Source organism: Hippocampus zosterae, chromosome 16, assembly GCF_025434085.1.
Source record: "Hippocampus zosterae strain Florida chromosome 16, ASM2543408v3, whole genome shotgun sequence".
Classification (NCBI taxonomy): Eukaryota; Metazoa; Chordata; class Actinopteri; order Syngnathiformes; family Syngnathidae; genus Hippocampus; species Hippocampus zosterae.
The window spans coordinates 18027224-18047483 of NC_067466.1; the positions used below are offsets into that span (position 1 = coordinate 18027224).

Below are 20260 nucleotides of genomic sequence, written 5' to 3' on the forward strand. Positions count from 1 at the left end.
AAATACAGTACGTTCATCTTTAACGCGTGTGTGTGGGGGGCAGTACATCATCTCTTAATTTGATTTCAGTGGCAACAATACACTGAACGTTTTATTTATTTAAAAAAAACAATGTTGTTACCTTATTTCAGTTATTAGGAGATAACCAACCCACTCAAGACCGTGATGTAATACGAAAAGTGAAGATCAGGCGGTTCGGAAAATGAATTTATGAATGAATGTCTATGGCACGCCGCTATTTCCGCAATTGCCCCACGTCAAGATGGCTACATCGGCTGGCCAATATAAAAAGACAACATTTATGTCAGAGTAATCTTTATAAAATTATTATAACCGGAAAAACACGTACGTTTTTAACGTTTCTACGAGCACTCGTTATGTCGCTTGCCCGCGCAGTGGTGGGATATTCTTTTTGACACCTCACACTTTCCGTAGTTGCCCTATATCAAAATGTCTGCCTCCTCTACTAGCATCAAAGGAGCAGAATTATCCAAAGCAGAGTACCTAAAGCGCTATTTGTCCAACGACGATGACGCCAAAAAGTCTAAGGGAAAACTTAAAAAGAAGCGCCGAAAAGTTCCAGGGAAAGGGTGAGTTTTTACGTCGAGCTGTTTCTCTTCGTTTGAGTATGTGTGTGTAGTTAGCACCTTGTTGCTACCATTCGTTAGCTACACATCACGTCACACTTTTATCTATGAATGAGATAGGGCGGTTTCTAATCCATTTTGTGTTCCTCTGTCTCGTATTCAAGACTTAAAATAGTCGACGATGATGTAGATTGGAGACAGATGGTGGCAGAGGAAAATGAGGTGGAAGAGGACGACGATGAAGCGCCCGTGGTAAGAAGACAGGTTGATTTGACAGGCACGACCGTTGTTTATGTAAAAATAGAGGCAATACTTTTCGCGGTATTTAACTATTGAAAGAAAAGAAATGACCGTATATATCGAAACACCAACGTGAAGCCTTAAAACCAGGCAGGGGAACCTAAAATTGCCTTGCTACAATTAGTTCAAACTCCAATGCTGTCTCGAAACCTTAATTTCGAACTGTAAGTGTAGTTTAAATTACAATCAAATTTAATGACAAAGTCCACTTCATTGCAGTTCTTTTATTGGCTTTGAAAGAAAAAATACAAAAACCAGTGTAAACAACACATTAGAATCCTTGACTTGAAAGAAATAATTTATTCTTTTTCAATGAAAGTATTGGTGCCATTCCATTGGTATTGACCGATATCTTTCATATCAATGTTATATGAACATTTGAAATGACCCACCCACCCGATGTTGTCCACCAATCAGATCGCTGAAGTGATTGATGAGCGCCCCGATGACGTGAGGATGCTGGAAATCTTCCGGAGCAGCTCCAGGTGGAAAGTCATTGGAGGTCAGCCATTTTGTTTCACAGGGGGAAATAAACATTTTTGTGTCAGTATACAATGTGAGACTTATGTTACGTTATAGAAGATGAAAATAAAGAGGACACCATCCAATCAGGAGACTTACCTGAGCGGTCATTGGGCGGAAAATCCCGACACGACTCTCCTGACACTTCTCCACCAAGGAGAGCTCGCCACGACTCTCCTGACATGTCTCCACCAAGGAAAAACCGCCACGACTCTCCTGACATGTCTCCACCAAGGAAAAAACGCCACGACTCTCCCGACATGTCGCCACCAAGGCAGCATTCAGGGAAGTCGGGAAAAGCACAAAGCGCACCAGTCACAAGACAAGGTTCAGGTTCCGACCAGTCGCCGCCGAGGAAGAAGCATCAGAAGGGAAGACGGGATTCCGACTCGGACCAGTCACCGCCCAAACGGGGGAGGCGCGGCCGTAATATGTCAGATGATGACCTGTCGCCTCCTCGCAGGACAGGACAAGCTGAGGTGAAACATTCAAGTTTGTCAAGTGGGGTAGAGCCAACAATCATTTTCCCTCACTGTGATGAAGTCCTGTATGTCTTGTTCCACGGTAGCCATTTTGAAGTGTTGTTGTTGTTGTTGTTGCCAGGGCAATAGTATGCTCTCTGGCGGAAAGGCGGGTCTGGTTTCCTCGGATGTTCTACGCAAGGAGAAAGAAGAGGCTCGACGCAGGGACGGGAACAACAAGGATCTCGAAAGTCAGTTATTCATTAGTTGTTAGTTACGAAAAAAAACAACTGTATGCTGATGACATGATCTACACACACACACACACGCACACACACACGTGTCCCCAGATGCATCCCGCCACGCTCAGACAGTGTTTCGAGACAAGGGTGGCAAAAAGCGAGATCTGGAGTCGGAGCGGGAAGAACAGAAAAGGAAAGCCGAAGAAAAAGCAGCAAAGGATGAAAAATATGCTCAGTGGGGAAAAGGGTGAGTGAGTGGGTTTGAAACCCGAACACTTGTTTGAAACCCTGAACCCTCAAAACCCCAATTTGAAAGCCTCGTGATTATTTGAGCTTTTTTGTTTGAAACTCTCATGGTTTCAAACCCTTCTTTGAACCAACACCCTTCTTAAAACCCTGATGTGTGATCACAGCCCTGTGTTTGAAGCTCTGCTGTACCCAAATGCCAAAACCCGAACTTAACCGATCTTGAACCCCGCTTTTGACAACCTAACTCAATCTTTAAATACGCTCCCTGGTTTAAAACCTGACTCTCAAACCTTACATTGTAAAGTGTAAAAGAAATCTGACTAATGTGAACAAACCGGCTGGTAGGGTGGCTCAGGGTCAGATGGAGCAGCAGCGTCTGGAGGACGCCGTGCGCGAGGCCCAGAAGCCGCTGGCGCGCAATTACGATGACGAAGACCTGGACCGCATGCTGAGGGAGCAGGAGAGGGAGGGAGATCCCATGGCGGGCATGTTGCGGCGTAAGAAGGAGCGCAAGACGCTCGCGGTGAAAGGTAATGCCAGAGATTTTTAAATGGTACTTTCACCGACGGGATTTTTGAAAATAATTTTGATGTTTTTTTGTGTTAGAAAAACCTCGGTATAGAGGCCCTCCACCACCTCTCAACAGGTTCAACATTTTACCAGGATATCGCTGGGATGGCGTCAACAGGTACAATGTGTGAAACATACGCAGCAGTTTGACAGATGGTGAACATGATGGTGTGGTGCCACATTTAGTCACAATATGACAATACTCAAGACATATATTCGTTCTCCGATACAAAAAAAAAACATGACTAGCTTGCTCAGGAGGTTTGACCGTCTCCATGTATATCGGCATGTCTATATTTTATACTGTACCCCAGATGAGCAGACCGGAGATTGCAGCAATTGTTCTTATCAGTTCACGCGGTGAGTTGTGACTGAATATTCGTTGTATGTGTTTGGTAGGTCCAACGGCTTTGAGCAGAAGCGCTACACGAGGATTGCCGAGAAAAAAGCACTCCAGGAAGAAGCCTATAAATGGAGTGTGGAGGATATGTAGACACGACGAGACTGTTAACGCGGACTGTACATAGCGGTGAGCATCACAGACTGATGTTGTAAATATGACACAATGTGGAACACAGATGTTTTTCACAGTTTTTACTGATAATTAAATCATTTGACTTTGTTAAGAAGTATCTTGAAAAGCCTTTGGTTTATTTTCACATGCAGGATAATACCCAAATAATTTTTTCGTTTAAACACATTTAAAATCATACGATAAATACAATATGATTATACAGTATATTTCCGACATTTTATACATTTCATTTTTCAAGCAAATCTCAAGGGTTGTGCCTTTCCCATACTTAACATAGAATTGTTGAAGGTAGCAATGGTAAGACTGGAATATACTTGGGAACAATTGCTAAACATACTGTTGAAGTAACACGTTCGATTAAAATCGATCGATACTGTGTTTCAAAAGGCAACTCTAAATTTACCTCAAGGATTGCGCAGGGTCATTTTAATAGGAGGAACAATCGGATGGACCAATTGTTTCCCATCGGATTGTTTTTGTGGATGCACGCTGAAGCGGAAGCAAGAATCTATGCGGATCATTCACATTGTTTCCTGCGTAACGACCCACGAGCAATCGAAATAGACACGACATGGCAGAGTGGAGCCCCATCGCCAAGGTGTACGACCCGCTCAAAGCCGGGAGCATCGACGGCACCGACGTGGAGCCCCACGACCGGGCCGTGTGGAGGGCGATGTGCGCCCGCTACAAGCCTAACAAAGGCGTCGTAGGAGACCCGCTGCTCACTCTCTTCGTGGCGCGACTCAACCCGATGACCACCGAGGATAAACTTCACCAGGTCTTCTCCAAATTCGGCGATATTAAGCGGCTCCGGCTGGTTCGCGATATCGTCACGGGCTTCTCCAAGCGCTACGCTTTCGTCGAGTACAAGGAGGAGCGGGCCGTGGTGCGAGCCCGCCGGGACGCCAACAAGCTGGTCGTCGACCAGCAGGAGTTGTTCGTGGATTTCGAGCTGGAGCGAACCCTCACAGGCTGGATCCCCAGGCGGCTCGGCGGCGGGCTGGGGGGCAAGAAGGAGTCCGGCCAGCTGCGCTTCGGCGGCAGGGATCGACCCTTCCGGAAGCCCATCAACCTCGTCGCCGGAACTTCGCAGCAGGAGTGGCCGGGTGGTGGACGCAGGGAGTGGGAGAGGTCCGGATGGCGAGACCGGGACAACAGAGACAGCCGAGATAACCGGGACCGAGACAGGGACGAGAGGGGGAGCAGGGGGAGGGAGGACAGCCGCTACCGTGACAGGAGCAGGCACCGAGACAGGAGATGAAACTTTACGAAAAATGGACAGCCTTTTTTTATTATTATTCTGTAATGCTCTATGGCCCAGCCGGGTTTATTTTTCATCGATTGTTTTTTTTTCTTATCACGCCCAACATTTTTATGTAACCTAACCAAAAAGTTCATTGTATAATAATGACAATACATTTTATTTATAAAAATGGAATATATAAATAGGCGCCTTTCAAGACACCCAAGGACACTTTACAATAACAAAAAAAAAACAATACAATACGGTAACGACAACAAACCGCCATCTTAAAACTTAATCGTGAAAATTGTCTCGTCTGGAAAACGCATCACAGCACATACAGTATTTGATGCCAATATGCCACCTAGTGGCAGCACAGGGATGACAATTGAGCAATGACTAACTGCTTTTGCAATGCTGTGCTGTCTCGCGGAAAAATTTAACTTGAGTCGTATTTATTGAGGATTTCAATTTTCGAATTCTTTTCATACCTAATGAAGTGTCCCACTTGTGCTACCAGGGATGGTAGACCGGACCCGTCCAATATTCAGGTCGTGCCAATTTCGGTACGTCTCCCTGTGAACCGTCCCAAATTCAATCCTGTACCAATCAAAAAAGTTTGGTGACACCAATTAACAAGCATGCGCAAGTCTCTCCTAACTTTTGACAGCAGTTCTCACCCGAAAGCCCGGTTGATGCCGATGTTGTCCGGCTGCGGCATGGCCGGAGTTCTCCTCCTGCGCCAGGAGGACGGAGGCGGGAAGTCCTTCTGGTACTGAGACAGCATCTCCGCATCTTGGTTTCCATCACATATATCTGCTTGCTCATCTGCCTCTACATGTCTGCTCTTGACACTTCCTGTTTGTCTCGAGGACAACACATGGGAATGGCGCGTCTCTTGCCGTGAGTTCTGGGCATTCGGAACGAAAATGCAATCTTTTCCGCTGTCTCGTGGCAGGACGGTCCTAAAGCAAAAAGCTTCTCGAGAGGTGGTCTCCATCTTGGCAGGGGTGTCCGGGTAGAGGAGAAACCCTGCAGGATTGGAGTGAATTCAGGTAATCCTCCAGGCTGTATGCTGACAATTTGTATCCGCCTTGCTTCCTTTTTATTGAACCATTTTAGCTGTATTAATGTAAAAGTCATGAAGCTACGTTTTGGGCTGAATAGCATCAAAACCATACGGCACAGGTATGCGCAACCGACCGGCTTCCAATTCTCAGCCTTCTTTCAAGGTGGCTTGACAATATCCATGCGATTGGCGAGGTCTGCTTTCCTGGTTCTCGTTCTCAGACAAGTCATCATCACAGCTCCACGCTAATCTGTTGCAAGAAATGCTAATCTCACCTGCCACTGTGGGAAGTTCTCCTCTGTATGGCCGAGCCCGCCGAAAGAAGTCGCGGCGGTGCTTGGCACGTTGCAGGTTTTCAATGAAAATGTTTTCGGATTGCTCCATGCCGTACCTTTCATCTGAAACGTTCCGTAAATTTCTAGACTATTGAGCTGGAAGACAGCATCTCAGTGGGCCACACCAAAGTCCTGTTTACTGCAGTCGTCATGGCGTAGCAGGTACAGTGACGAGAACAAAGCAGCTTTGTCATTGCTGGAATCAAGTGTAAGCTGCGAGTCAGAAAACAGCTTGTGGTTACCTTGGCGCCTTTCGCCGTCTGTCACTGATGCATCTTTCTTTGCCGCCGAGCAGCTGGCATCGATCCAGACTCAGTTTGTTTATTTACCACGAGGCCTGCTCCAGTTTTTGTAAAACTACACTTAATATTACTTCTTTGACAAAAACTGCTACTTTTAGTTCGGCTATTTTTACTACTAGCAGTGCTACTACAACTGGTATAACTCCAAGGCAATGCGGCTTTAGTTATTCCGCGCTTTTCATATACGACCTTACTCAATGGGCTACACATAATTAAAGGTACAATGTGTAAAAGCGTTCGTAAACAAAGTAGACATGTAAAGGAATAAAAGTAGCTTTGTAAAGTTACTAACAGAATGTAGAGCGTGCAGTATAACAGCTAAATGCTACTTCACCATGTTTGCTTTGAACTCTGAGCTCGATTCATTGACCCCCCAAGGACGCAGACCTCGGAGCCCTGTTGGGTTTAGATTAGATTAGCATTTCTTTCATGTAATAAGGACCGGAATCATTCAGCGATTTATAAACCAGTAGTACAATTTTAAAATCTATTTGACAAGTCTACTTGGAGCCACGCCTTTGGGATTGGAGTCATATGTTATGCTCGCTTCTGGTCTGTTGGAGCAGAGAGACACACACAAAAATAAAATTGTAACCACTTAAACTAAGATAAGATATCCTTTATTCGTCCCACACTGGGGAAATTTACAGCCTCCAGCAGCAAGAATGTATGTAGAAAGAAAGGAGAGAGAAAAAAAAAACAACAAACATCTTTCAATTAAATACAATATGAACACAAATGGATAAATCGCAGTACTATTTACAATTTTCCTTCACATCATTTAATTATTATTATTATGATTGTTATCTACATCTAAACTATCTAAACTACAACAATAACCTACTACTACATTGAATAGTACTGGAAGGGAGTAAGTGTAGTAGGAGGAGGCATGAGTAGTCGCAGTAGTAGTACTGGTAGTACAAAGGAATCGTCGTGAGTAGAAGTAATAGAAGAAGTGAGCCTTAGTTTGGGGGGGGGGGGGGGTCGTAGAAATATGAGTGGTAGTAAACGCAGTTTCCAATAGTGCGAAGTGGCAGTGGTGTGGATTTAGTTCATGTTTCACGAGGCGCCAGCAGGAGTCTCTCGTCCCCATAGTAACCAGCAGCCCTCCTTCCACCAGAGCCTCTTTAGCTAGCAGCGTCACATTCTTTGCCAAGCGCTTCTTCTTTGATTTATTTTTAACCAAAGTTGCATCTTGCTATTCTGTCACTCGCCCTCACGCTTTCATCATCTACTTTAAGCGAGGAAGTCATCGAGAACTCCCCCCCCATCGGACTTTGTGTCCATCTTTTATTTATTCTTGCCCTTAAAAAAAAAAAACTAGCATAAAGTCTGTCAACGCCGCTCGAGTGTCCGGAAGTGGCGAGCGGGGGGAGCGAGGGGAAAAAAAGCGGAGAAAGGCATGAAAAAAGAGGTCAAGCGCAGCCAACTTTTCACCCGGACATTCCCAGAGAGCCTCGACGCCATCCTGACCGGACCCTCGGCGTCCTTTTCGGCGTAGTTTGTGGTCCCGCTCCGGTTTTCCGAGGATGGGTCTCCCGACGCTGGAGTTCAGCGACTCGTTTGTGGACAGCCCCGAGTTCCGAGAGAGGCTCCAGTGCCACGAGATCGAGCTGGAGAGAACCAACAGGTTTATCAAAGATCTCATCAAAGATGGAAGCTTGCTCATCTCAGCTCTCAGAAGTAAGATCATTTTACAATAAGCTAAAAAGTAACCAATATGTAATTCTTGCGGTGTTCCAATTGCTTTCTTTGAGGCTGCCCTTGAAAAGCTCCAAAACAGCCAAGCTGACTTTTACTGCCCTTTACCCTGTTTTATTGCCCGAAAGACATTTACGGTCTTATAAAACTTTATTGTTACCTTATTTTTATTGTCGTTATTATCGTCCTTGCGCCCTTGGTAATTCAGCAAGGGGTTTCAACCCGTGGAAGGCGGGCTGTTGGTAGTCCCAGAGAAGACCCCGAAGTGGTCTGAAAAGTGATTTTTGCAATGTAAATGCGAATACTCAAATGATACTGCAATCTTTTCTGACTAGTATCAAGATAAGTACTCTTTTTCTTAGTACTTTGTTGAATTTTACTACAAGTATCACCACTACATTTAGTACTGTAACTACTGGTACTGCCTCTACTTATAACAGATTACTACAAGTGTTATTAAAACTTTCACTTGAACTAATACTTGTACTATAACTACTTCTGATTTTGGTAGTACAACTTTTACTCTCTTCTACTTTTGTTACTACAATGATACTGTTTCACTGTAACTTCTGCTGGTCCTTCTACTTTAATTTCCACACCTATTAAAGTATTTGCTATATCTCATATATGAGAGCTGTTGCTGAAATTGAGGTCACGTTTGCTGTGCCCCTGTCAGGTCTTTCCCAAGCGGTGCAGCGTTTCTCTCAGTCACTGCAAGAGTTCCAGTTCGAGTGCATCGGAGATGCCGAGACGGACGACGAGATCAACATCGGTGGGTTTGACCCCATTTCACACTTTTTTTTTGTCAGCTGTACAGATGCCACAATTGCTCAGCCTATCATCAGTATAACTCTAACAATGTCTTAAAAACTTACTTGGAAACCCAAATTTCAAATCCTAACCTGAGTTTGAAATCTGTACCTAATATGAGCTTCTCATGTGAAGCTCTAACCATGTCTTGAAACCTATGTCAAAATTCCATCGCAACCTTTGCATCAAACCTTAACCCAGGCTTAAAGCACTACTTTGAAACCTTAACTCTGCCTTGATGCCCTTCAAGGGGTAGTCAAGGCAAGGAATATCTTTTATAATAATAGGCTTTGTGCACCCCCGCTAGTCTCCGCATGGCATTTTAATTAATATAGCATTTTAACCTAACCACAGATTGAATCCCTAAACCAAACATGAAACCCTGACCCTGTTTTTAAACCCCCATTGAAACCCTAACGGTACTTTGAAGCCCCAACTAAAGCTTGAAACCCAAAATCTCAAACCCTTGAAAGTGGGACATGGCTCCATCCGAGCTCAGGCCACTATTTGATGACGTCGACAAGCCCCACTGGCCTTATAGAGCAACCTAAATCCCAGCAGAACAGCCCTTTAAGCAATGTCGTTTCCATAGCAACACCCAGACTCTGACTTGTATTTGCACCCTGGCTGCAGCCCAGTCTCTCAAGGAGTTCTCTCAGCTGCTGAGCACCGTGGAGGAGGAGAGAAAGCGTCTGGTGAGTAAACGGCTCACTTCATGCTTACTGCGCTCCACCTGTTGTGTCTGAACTAGTACTTCCTGTTTCGAGTTGAGCGGGAAAGTTTTTCTCCGAAAGCGTGACTCCGCTTGAGTTCCCCGCCTGCACACAAGTCTGTGACTCAGCCACACTTCATCGACCTTTGCTTCAGAGTGTGTGTTTTAGTGCGCTACTTTCTCGACAGGGTCCCTCTTTGTGTGTGTGCGCGCGAATGTGCGCCTTTTGTGAAAGTGTGCACGGTCTACCGGTTGAGGAACCATGTGGAACGTATTCCGACAATTCCCCAGTGAGAGCCGAGCCCCTCGCTGCATGGGAAAGTCCATAAAAGACTCCTGTGCGTCTGTGCGCGTGCACGTTTTTTTTTTTCCTTCATGGCCTCACTTCCTTTCCATATTCCACCACTAATGTTTTCTATAGGCACCGCGGTGGACTAGCGGTTAGCAAAGCTGCCCGGGCTTCAAGCCCTAATTTGAACATTGCATTCTTAACACCGGCCCCTAAAACAGAACATTCATCATAGTTAGTCTCGTGGTATCCAATTTCATGGGGGCTGTTGCGGTGCAGCGGCGAAAGCAACACAAAAGAAAGTTTTCCTTTCACACAAATGACCTCATGATGTGAAACTAAAGTCGCGGCATGTGACCGGAGAGTCGTGTGGTTGCAAACACTAAAAAGTGTGGACAACAGCTGCCTTATCACGGATCACATGCCCCTCAGGCGTATGGCAGATGTTATTGCTTTTTACGACATCATCAGCCTGCTCGGGTCTGACGAGACCCGAGCGTCATCCGCGGGTTCAGTTCCACAAAGCAATTGGCTGCGCCAGTGGCGGTGACATCATCAAATGGCGACAAGAAGTCGACACGGTGAACAACAATAGAGGAAATCTTTTTTTTTTTTTTTGACTGACAATTTTCTGTCCGCCATGATCGGTATACTGCCGTGCGTATAGTCAGACACCTTCGCTGACGCACAGACAGCCGCAACTCCCAATTCACGTCACAACCGCGGGCCAGAGTTAGCCTCATAGCGGGAAGACGGCGTGTGTGGACGATGACCATGACATGTTACTTCATCACTGTTGCGACATGCATTCGATTTTTTTTTTTTCCCCCTCCCACAGATCCAAAATGCTGACAACGTACTGATCTCACCGCTAGAGAGGTTTCGCAAAGAGCAGATTGGCGCTGTAAAGGTACAACTGCATTTTTTTTTTCAAAAAACAACAAAACTCACTGTGTGCTCCTGGAAAGTTGTACCAAAAAGTACATTGAAAATGGATGGATGGGTGGAGATTCGCTAAGATAAGATAAGATATCCTTTATTCGTCCCACACTGGGGAAATTTACAGCCTCTAGCAGCAAGAATGTAGGTAGAAAGAAGAAAGAGAAAAAAAAAAACATTCAATTAAATGCAATATGAACACAAAATGGATAAATCTCAGTACTATTTACAATTTTCCTTCACATCATTTAATTATTATTATTATTATGATTGTTATTTTTATTCATCAGCAGGTTCACATAGTTACGTTAAAATCTGGTGGGCGTGTCTATCCTGACAAATTCTGAAGTACTTCTACTAGCGACTAGAGACTGAACAGTACGTCTGCCATTTTGCCCGGGTCTTTCACAACAAGACAAAAATATCTCAAGGACCCAAAATTGAGCAAGAAGTCGGCCATTTTGTTTGGAATCCAGTCTGAATTGTTTTTCTTCTCTACTTGATTAATCCAACTTCAAAATTCTTGCGCAGTTGTGAATGTCTGGTCAGGTGTTTAGAGCAGTCGTCAGTCCCGCCGTGCCCCAGTCCAAGTCTTGAGTGTGTGGCTCGTTCCGATAAACCACAAATGGAGGTCATGGGAACGGACGCTGGGAGGCGTGTCACAGACTTGAAATGAGGCGATGTAAACATGGGCCGGTGTCTGGTTTCGGCGGGCAACCTCTGATCCACGTTATCTTTTCTTCAGCCCGCAAAGAAGCAGAAGACTTACGGCCATCATCCCTTCGGGGCCTTTTTGAGATAGCGAACAATAATAAGCCGTGAGAGTTTGGATGTGCTGTCACCGGACCCCCCCCCCCCCCCCCCAAATTGAGATAAACGATTCTAAGATGACTTTTTACCTCAAGAGAACCCAGCCATCAGTTCCATCAGCCGTATTGCGTCAGACGTAGACTTACAGAACATAGCATTGATATTTTGCAATCATTTTGTTCTCCCCTTTCCCACTCATTTGAACAGTAATTATTGACTTGACTGATTTCAAAACTAGTAATCTAATAATTTGTTGTGTACTACTGATAATTGTGTGGTTTCGGCCCTCCGAGGGAAGATGTAACTCCCAAATTGTCTCGCGACTGAAATGAGTTTGTCACCCCTGCGCTAACAGTTAGCTGGCCGGTAACCCGAGCGCACAACAGCACACTCGACACGGTCATTTGCTGACTCCCATGTCACTCACCGGGCCGGCCGCCACCTTTTAAGACACCGATACAGTATCCCATCCTTAACTCACTCACTCCCAAAGACGTTTTAAAACGTCTTTACAGACTTGGTCCCGAATTGGCTGGTACCGAATGAGTTAATATTATATCACGCGCATATAATAGGAATAGACCAGAAACATTTGGACTTCATTTGGGTTTGTTAATTGAAGGAAGGTGTCAACGTGACAGTTAACGCCGCCATCTCCTGCGAGATGCCAAAAAAAAAATAAACGGGTTTCTTGCTCTTCCGGAATGACCAGTTTTCTAGACAGGATGAATAGAAATAGCCCATGACCACTTGATTTTCTGTTTGATACAAAGAAAACAAAACATTCGGCGTTTAGCTTTTGACCTGACAATTTTATATAGTTACAGTAAATGCCGTATTGAAAATAAATTAGCTTCTTCCTCAATGTCATTGGAGAAGAGTACTTTTCTTGCCCGGAAGAGTAGAAATGGTCAATGAACATTTGCCTTTGTGGTGTGTAGAAATATAAAAAACACCGATTTTCACTTTGGACCCGTAATTATCTCAGCCGTCTCATGTTAGGCGGCAATTAAAAAGAAATAGCTTGCTTGTGGTCTGGAACAACTACACTGAAGAGATTGTGTTGAGAGTGCAAGGGTTTTTTTTTTTTTTCTTGGTTGCCGCTTGTCGAATGTAGCAGCAGCATGTGAGTCGCAGCTGTACGCAAAACTATTTCAGCTTTGTCACGTTTTGATGGATTCTGTTTAAGCAGCGCGGCTAAATATTGACGAGAACGGATCATTTCGTCTCTAGTCCAGTGGGGATTTATTTTTTATTTTTAAAATAATTCGCTTATCTCACCCAGGAGGGCAAGAAGCAGTTTGACAAAGAAACGGAACGGTACTACTCTGTGTTGGAGAAACACCTCAGCCTGTCCTCTAAAAAGAAGGAATCGCAACTACATGAGGTAAAAACACAAAGCGCCTAACGCGCACACACGCGGGCCTGTGATTGGCTTGTTGTCCTCCTAGGCCGACTCGCAGATGAGCAAAGACCGTCAGGTGTTTAACGACGCCTCGCTGCAATATGTCTTCAAGATCCAGGAAGTACAGGAGAGGAAGAAATTTGAGTTTGTGGAGCCGGTGAGGACACACACACACACACACACACGCGCGCGCTAGCAAGACGCCAAGGCAACAACTCTTCAAAAATGTGTTTGTATGAGTCCATTTTGAATGTGGCATGGAATGAATTAGTGTCAGAACAATTGGGAACGTTCAAATAACTGAAGATCAGAGAAGAAGTCGGGAAAGTCTTTCACATCCATTTGTAGGAGACCGGACTGTTTCAGAAATGCCCATCTTGATGTTTTAAGAATTATTCCGTTGTTGAGTGTTCACAACCCCCCCCCCCCCCCCCCCATTGAATTTATTTTGTGATTTCCTCGTTGGATTTTCCGTTTTGGTGTCTTATTTTTGATTTTCCTTAGTGCCATTGAACCTATCATTAATTTTACGTTTTTCTGAGGCGGTCCTTGAACGCCACTTGAGTTGAATGAAAAAAAAAAAGGAAGGCACGTTGTCGGAGAGAGAAGCGTCTGTATTTGTTTGAGCGTTTTAAACAAAGTGTACGTTTAAAAAAAAAAAAAAACAGAACGTCCGAGGAACTCGGTGAAGAAGTCGGGGCAAGATTTTCTCGCAAGATACTAAACGTCGAGTTGCAAAAAAAAACGACACTTCCTGTCCAAAGGATCAGTTGTTTGTTTAAGTTGACCGTGTTAAAGTAGCATGAAGATTGCAAACTGAATGTTCCCCCTGGGGGACAATTCTAAAATGTTCTTTATCTATTTCTTTTCTTTTTTTTTTTTCTCATGTAATGACTTTGAAAAGGGGTCCTCTCTGTCACCGCGTCATTGCTTGTGAACTTAAGCGTCATCGGCATCAAAAGCGGAGCCCAAAAGAAAGCCCAGCCGCCAAACACTGCCGATAAAACATGCTTCCACGATACATATCAGTGAAGGCCACTTCCTGTTACGGCCGCGCCACTTCCTGTGCGGAGATTTCTTCCGCCGGCCTGGGAGACAAAGTCTTTGTTGTGAACGTAAACAAGAACAGTGACCCAAACGGCAGCCTGCACGCTCTTTTTTTTTTTCTGTTATGATAATCAATCTGCTTTTGTTGCCGTTGTACTCTTCAGCTGCTGGCCTTCCTGCAAGGCTTGCTGACCTTCTACCATGAAGGCTACGAGTTGGCCAGCGAATTTGAGCCCTACAAGCAGCAGCTGCAGTTCAATCTGCAAAATGTAAGTTCAAAACACCCGCCGGTTTCTCGCAAAGTGTCCCGGTTAGCGCGTCGCGATAGACAAAATCATGTATGGATCCCAACTCGGTCCTTCAAAAAGTTCCGCGAGAGGCTTCAGTCATTTCCCACCTGGCACTTTTTAGGCCCGGAACAATTTTGAAAGCACGCGGGCCGAAGTGGAGCGGCTGATGAAGAGGATCCGCTCGGCCGAGGAGGACTTTAAAGCCCCCGGCTCCTTCACCATGGAGGGCTACCTTTACATACAGGAGAAACGTGAGCCGAATCGGACGCCCCGCCCCCTTTTCGCAGACAAAATGGCATCCTCGCTGTGTTCTTCCAGGGCCGCTGGGCAGCGTGTGGACCAGATACTACTGTACGTACGAGAAGAGCTCCAAGATGTTCACCATGAGCAACACCGAGGCCCGGCCGGCCGGCAGACAGGTGAGCCGCCGTCGGTTTTGATGAGGGGGGGATCCCTGCGTTTATTTCTCCTCTTTGCGTTAATTGCGATCGCATCCGGCGATGATGGGATGACGGTAGCTGATTGACGTTTGCAGAACGGCGTGCCGAACGGAGCGCCGGAGATGTTCAGGCTGCGCTCGTGCGTGCGAAGGAAGACGGACTCCATCGACAAGCGCTTCTGCTTTGACATTGAAGTGGTGGAGAGGTAACGGGAAGCGAGGCGGGGTTGATATCGCCGCCGCGTCTCGGGTTCAATTGGCCTTTGCCCTTGGCGCAGACACGGCGTCATCACTCTGCAAGCGCTCTCGGAGGCCAACAGGCGCCTGTGGATGGAGGCCATGGATGGAAAAGAACCCGTACGACTTTGGAGTTTCACCTTGTGCGCCGGTTCTCCTTCTATTGATTTGGTGTTGACGTTTCGTCTTTTTTTTTTCTTTCCGACCCCTCAGATCTACACTCTGCCGTCTCTACTCAGCAAGAAGGAAGAGAGTAAGGCGGCAGATTTAATCTCATCTCCAAATCTGACGGTTTCCTTTTTTTTTTTTAATCAGATGTGTTTTTTGGGGGGTTTTTTGGTGCCGTTTTACAGCCTTCCTGAACGAGACGGGCTTCAGCTTTGTGAGGAACTGCATCGAGCTCGTGGAAACGCGAGGTACATCATGACGAGAAGTAAAACAAAGAGTGGAAGAAACGACGAATGAACAGCGCATTTTGACAGTTAAACCGTGATCAAGTGTTTAAAACTTAGTTCCTAAATGTGAGTGTAGGTCTCAACACTCTGGGCCTGTACCGGACCGGGGGTGTCAATTCCAAAGTTCAGCGGCTGATGACGAGCGTGTTTGGTAAGAAAAAGGCTTCGTTCTGATGTTATTTCCTATGATGATGATGATGTCATGCTGAAATCATGGCTGCTTTTGTACAGCCTCCACTTCTGCTTCGGACGCACGGCTCGACGCGGACGCTTGGGACAACAAGACCGTCACAAGCGGACTGAAGAATTATTTTAGGTGGCTGCATTTTGACCAAATTCACAACACCGTGAAAAAAAAAAAAATTGCTCTTAACGGTTTCCCATGTGTATACGCAGGTGCTTGGCCGAACCCGTGCTGACCTACAGACTGCACAAGGAATTCATCAAAGCTGCAAGTAAGAAGGCCTCCAAAGATCACTCGCTAAAAATCGCTAAAATGAACGTTTTTCATAGAGTATGATGACCAGAAGCATCGCGTGAGGGCGATCCACGCGCTGGTCCACAAGCTACCTGAGAAGAACCGAACCATGCTGGACCTGCTGACCAATCACCTCCTCAGGTTTGTACACTCAGACACACACACACACACCTCCACTAAGGCTAGACAAGATAAAACATGTAAGTTGCACTTCCACTCCAGTCCTCTGTGTGGCAGTAATGAACATTATTTAGCTGCCGACCATCACACACAGAACCTTTTTTGTTTTCTTTTGCTCAATCTGCTGGATTGCATCACCATTTTTATAAACCCAGTAAGGGTCCTGAACATTTTTTATCCTTTTTGAGGATGTTTTATCCTTGGTGGACCATATCAATACCGCCTTTTTTTCGGGTGGGGTGTTCATTTTTGTCCGCAGGGTGTCATCCCACTGCAGCCAGAACCTTATGACAGTATCCAACCTGGGCATGATCTTCGGGCCCACGCTGATGAGGTCGCAGGAGGAGACTGTGGCTGCCATGATGAACATCAAGTTCCAGAATATTGTCGTGGAGATCATCATTGAGAACCACGACAAGGTACACACTTGCACACAATTAGGACAACACACACACACACACACGTTAACACTTTGTGCTGTGTTGGGCTGTCAGATATTCAGCGAGGCTCCCGACCTATCGCTGCCGTTGCCGCCGCCTTCGCGGGCGACCCCTCGAAGGGGCAAGGCCATCTGTCTGTCGTCGGGGAAGAGAAAGGCCCGCCTCTACCCGCCCACCCTCTGCCTGGCTGACAACGACAGTGAGTGCGATACGGACGATACACAATGTTGCTTTATCTACAACAACAGTTTATCTTTCGAGTTACACACACTCATGGCTATTATTTTTTTATAGGCGTGTATGTTCGCTCGGTCAGCAGATAGTTAAGTAGCTAGTTAGGTAGGTTGTCGGGGTGTGCGTCTCTCCAGTAAAAGGTGATTAGGTAAGATCTTGATACATGGGGTAAAAACACGGGGTACAAACGGGACATTTGGTTTGATTGATTGGGATTAAGATCAATCAAAATGTTACATCTACAAAGTCTGTCACAAATAAGAAAAAAGAAGACAAAGATTATTTACATTTAAAAGTAGAAGCAAAGTGTGGACGTACACACTACTAAATACTACTACTACTAAATCCTGTGTAAATAGTTGGTAAAGCTTGTCAATTGTAACATTGCTAACAAAACAAATATTCTGATCATAAAATTACTGTTGAGCCTAAAAATATCTTCCCCAAAAAAACGTTTTTTTGCATGTTGGTCCAAAATCAGTGATTTGCGTGAAACCAACCCGTTTTTTGCTGCTGATTACTAAAAAAAATCTTTTTGAAATGACTGGCATTAAAAGTTTTTTGGTTTTTTTTGCTGGATACATATTTGTTTTTTTGTGGGTCCAGGCGACACCTTCAGCAGCAGCAGTCCCGGCACTACCCCGACAGGCAGCCAGGAGTCGCTGTCCTCACACTCCTCAGAGAAGAACGGCGCATCACTGACGGCGTCTCCGTCCTCGCCTCCGGCCGAGCCCGGTTCCTCCACTCAAGTCCACCCGCCTCCTTCCTGTTCCTCCAACGGAGACGATAGAAAATGGCCGACGGACAAGGAGACGCCGCCGCCGGCGTTATCCGCGTCGTCGTCGTCCGCGGCATCTCTACGGAGTCTGCGCTCCGCGGCCGAGCGGACGGACTCCACCGTCTCCCTGTCCTCCGCCAAGGATTCCAAATCGCTTTCCTCCTCGTCCACCGTGCAGCTCTCCTCCTCGGGGTCCCCAGCCAGGGAGGCTCGCTGCGTCCCCAGGGCATCGTCCGTCTCGTCCCTGCGGAGCACCCAAGACGAGACGAAGCAGTCTCCGCCGCCTCCATCTCAACAGCAGCGGCGGTACAGGATGGCGTCCTCCTCCTCCTCCTCCTCATCGTCTTTATTCCCTTACCCGCTGTCCACATGCTCCTCACTCACTTCCCTGCACATCTCGGAAGGTACGCAGCATCTTCCACTCGGACTTGAAAAAGCACCTCGAGCTTATGTGCGTTTGTTTCCCGTTTCAGACTACCGGAGCTGTCACGGCTCTGTGCAGAGTTTAGCGTCGCTGGGCCCGCGGGAAGCCACAAGGATGCGGAAAACTTCACACGTACGACGAAACTCGGACAACCTGACCCCACAGTCTCTGTCCACCAACGGCTACCAGAGGCCAGGATCCGTGTAGGTGTCCTCGGGGCGTACTGTTATTATGAATACCCGTCAAGTTCCGCCCTAGCTCGTGTTAACCGTGGCGACCTCATGTCACGATGTTCACGTTTGTTTGTGTACCAGGTTATCTGTCCGGGCGCAAAAACAGCGTGAAAGCTCCGTCTTCTCCTCGGCTTTGGACATTTGTGCTTCCGGAAGGTATGCCGATTCATGAATCAACGTTATCACTTTGTTGTGAAATGTTTTGGGAAGTATGAACTGTTTTGACACGTTTGGCTTGTCTCGCAGGGAAGCGAAAGCTCTGTACTCCTGCGAGGCCGAGCACAGCCATGAGCTCAGTTTCCCACAGGGGGCGCTCTTTTCAAACGGTAAGAACAGACGGGTATGGCGTCTTAAATTTGGGTTAGCAGCTGCAGTCAATGATTTGCCGCTTATTACCTCTGCCAAGGAAGCTTTGTAAGTGAATTTAACGGGATTACTCAAAAGCCTCCGATCCAGTTCCCATTAAACTTGGTGGGACACAAAAGTCTCTGTAATAATCTTAATTAATCTGAATCACATATGTTTGGAATTTATTTTGCATCGTCTTTCTGTCTTCTTTTTTTTTCTTCTTTTTCTCGGCAGTCCACCCATCGGTGGAGCCAGGCTGGCTCCAGGCGACCTACCAGGGCAGGACGGGCCTCATACCCGAGAACTACATCGCGTACACCTGAATCTCTCTGATGTCATCACTCTATATACACCCAAACATCCGCTGCCTGACTTGAAGACGTCCGTAAAGCGTATCCTGTTTATAGGTAAACATGTAGCTGAAATCACTGTGCGACATGACTGATTCTCATCTGTTTACTGTGTTTGTCTCACAGCAGTGGTATTTTTTGTTGTTGTTTTTAATTAATTGTCATAATTTAACTGTTGCTATTGGTCAATTCAACTGTCAGTGTCCACTCATGTGGGATATGTGGAAGCGAACTGTTGTATTGTCATCCTACTGCTGCCTGACGTGCCTTCTTGTCCTAATAAAGGACTCGTACATTCCCTAGCAGTGTTTTCTGGATTATTTCTCTGTTACGCAAAGGAAAATAATTTAACGGCAAAAGGTACACAGTTCACATTGCTGTATTTCAGTGGCTAATAATTTACTAAACGCACTCTTGGATTATTTTGTCGCGCAACACGTGCCCATAGGCCAAGCTTTCTTATTGATTTGACAAAAAGTGGCGAGATTATGATTTAGTCTCTCGTAAATATGATTTTGTATCTTAAAGCTTGGTCGGATTCTGATAGAAGGTGTACAAAGTTCCGTGCGGAACGTTGCACCGGGTGAAACGAAAAAAGACCTTGGCCAGCTTTTTCAAAAAGCACGGCGGCGCAATGAGCGAAGAGGAAAGCATCAGGAAGGAGCTGACCATCTACTTGCAGACCACTGAGGTGGACAGCGACGTCGACCCTTTCGACTGGTGGAAATGCCACCAGAGAAATTTCCCTCACGTTGCCAAGCTCGCCCGGCACTATTTGTGCATCCCGGCCACCAGCGCGCCGTCGGAAAGAGCGTTCAGCACCGACGGCAACATGGTCCCGTGCCACAGCGCTGCGCTCAAACCGGATGCCGTGGACCGTCTGGTTTTCCTAGCTCAAAACTTGTAAATGTTTCAATGACGGTTTCGCACATCTTTAAAAAAAAAAAAATTGTGGTCGATCGCGTCATTTTCAAGTTCTAAAACAAAATCATTAAGTACAAAGATGTTGCCAAATGGAACAGTAATAGCCTGGGCTTATTTAATGTTTTAAGAAAAATAATAGCACTCGATAATATTCTTACCATCGATTGACGTACACATGATAAAGAATTGATCACCACCAGGGGGCAGTGTAATACAGATATACGGATAAGCCAACGACTGGCTGATTTAATCGGGCCATATTAGCGCTTTTAAAATTGGCAAAAAAATGTCGAATTTTTTGCAAATTAAAAATAGGGGG

The 20260-nt window shown here is 45.9% G+C and overlaps 5 protein-coding genes across 6 annotated transcripts in view; 3 read left to right on the forward strand and 2 right to left on the reverse strand.

Annotated features, from left to right (window-relative positions):
* rpl23a (ribosomal protein L23a) overlaps positions 1–20260 on the reverse strand; it is a 243530-nt gene that overhangs the window by 187060 nt on the left and 36210 nt on the right. The gene's annotated exons all lie outside the window — the stretch shown is intronic.
* On the forward strand, positions 413–3560 carry bud13 (BUD13 homolog). The gene is made up of 9 exons (XM_052047365.1): positions 413–590; positions 752–839; positions 1305–1389; positions 1467–1888; positions 2013–2121; positions 2221–2359; positions 2707–2891; positions 2968–3049; positions 3331–3560. The coding sequence occupies exons 1-9, from the start codon at positions 451–453 to the stop codon at positions 3422–3424; spliced, it is 1344 nt and encodes a 447-aa protein (XP_051903325.1). The 5' UTR covers positions 413–450; the 3' UTR covers positions 3425–3560.
* On the reverse strand, positions 3562–6207 carry si:dkeyp-69c1.9 (uncharacterized). Its single transcript, XM_052047379.1, has 4 exons — positions 6054–6207; positions 5390–5741; positions 5201–5309; positions 3562–4690 (listed from the first exon to the last, which is right to left on the reverse strand). Exons 1-3 carry the CDS (start codon positions 6160–6162, stop codon positions 5201–5203), a joined length of 570 nt encoding a protein of 189 aa, XP_051903339.1. The 5' UTR covers positions 6163–6207; the 3' UTR covers positions 3562–4690.
* Positions 4038–4741, forward strand: snrnp35 (small nuclear ribonucleoprotein 35 (U11/U12)). The gene has a single exon (XM_052047377.1). It carries the CDS (start codon positions 4038–4040, stop codon positions 4725–4727), a length of 690 nt encoding a protein of 229 aa, XP_051903337.1. The 3' UTR covers positions 4728–4741.
* arhgap42a (Rho GTPase activating protein 42a) lies at positions 7338–19319 on the forward strand. The gene is made up of 24 exons (XM_052047332.1): positions 7338–8101; positions 8796–8891; positions 9563–9624; positions 10769–10840; positions 12965–13066; positions 13131–13241; positions 14296–14400; positions 14543–14672; positions 14740–14840; positions 14957–15066; positions 15139–15217; positions 15311–15350; positions 15451–15513; positions 15629–15703; positions 15784–15868; positions 15949–16007; positions 16066–16171; positions 16470–16629; positions 16705–16849; positions 17491–18066; positions 18136–18289; positions 18401–18475; positions 18566–18645; positions 18902–19319. The coding sequence occupies exons 1-24, from the start codon at positions 7948–7950 to the stop codon at positions 18988–18990; spliced, it is 2829 nt and encodes a 942-aa protein (XP_051903292.1). The 5' UTR covers positions 7338–7947; the 3' UTR covers positions 18991–19319.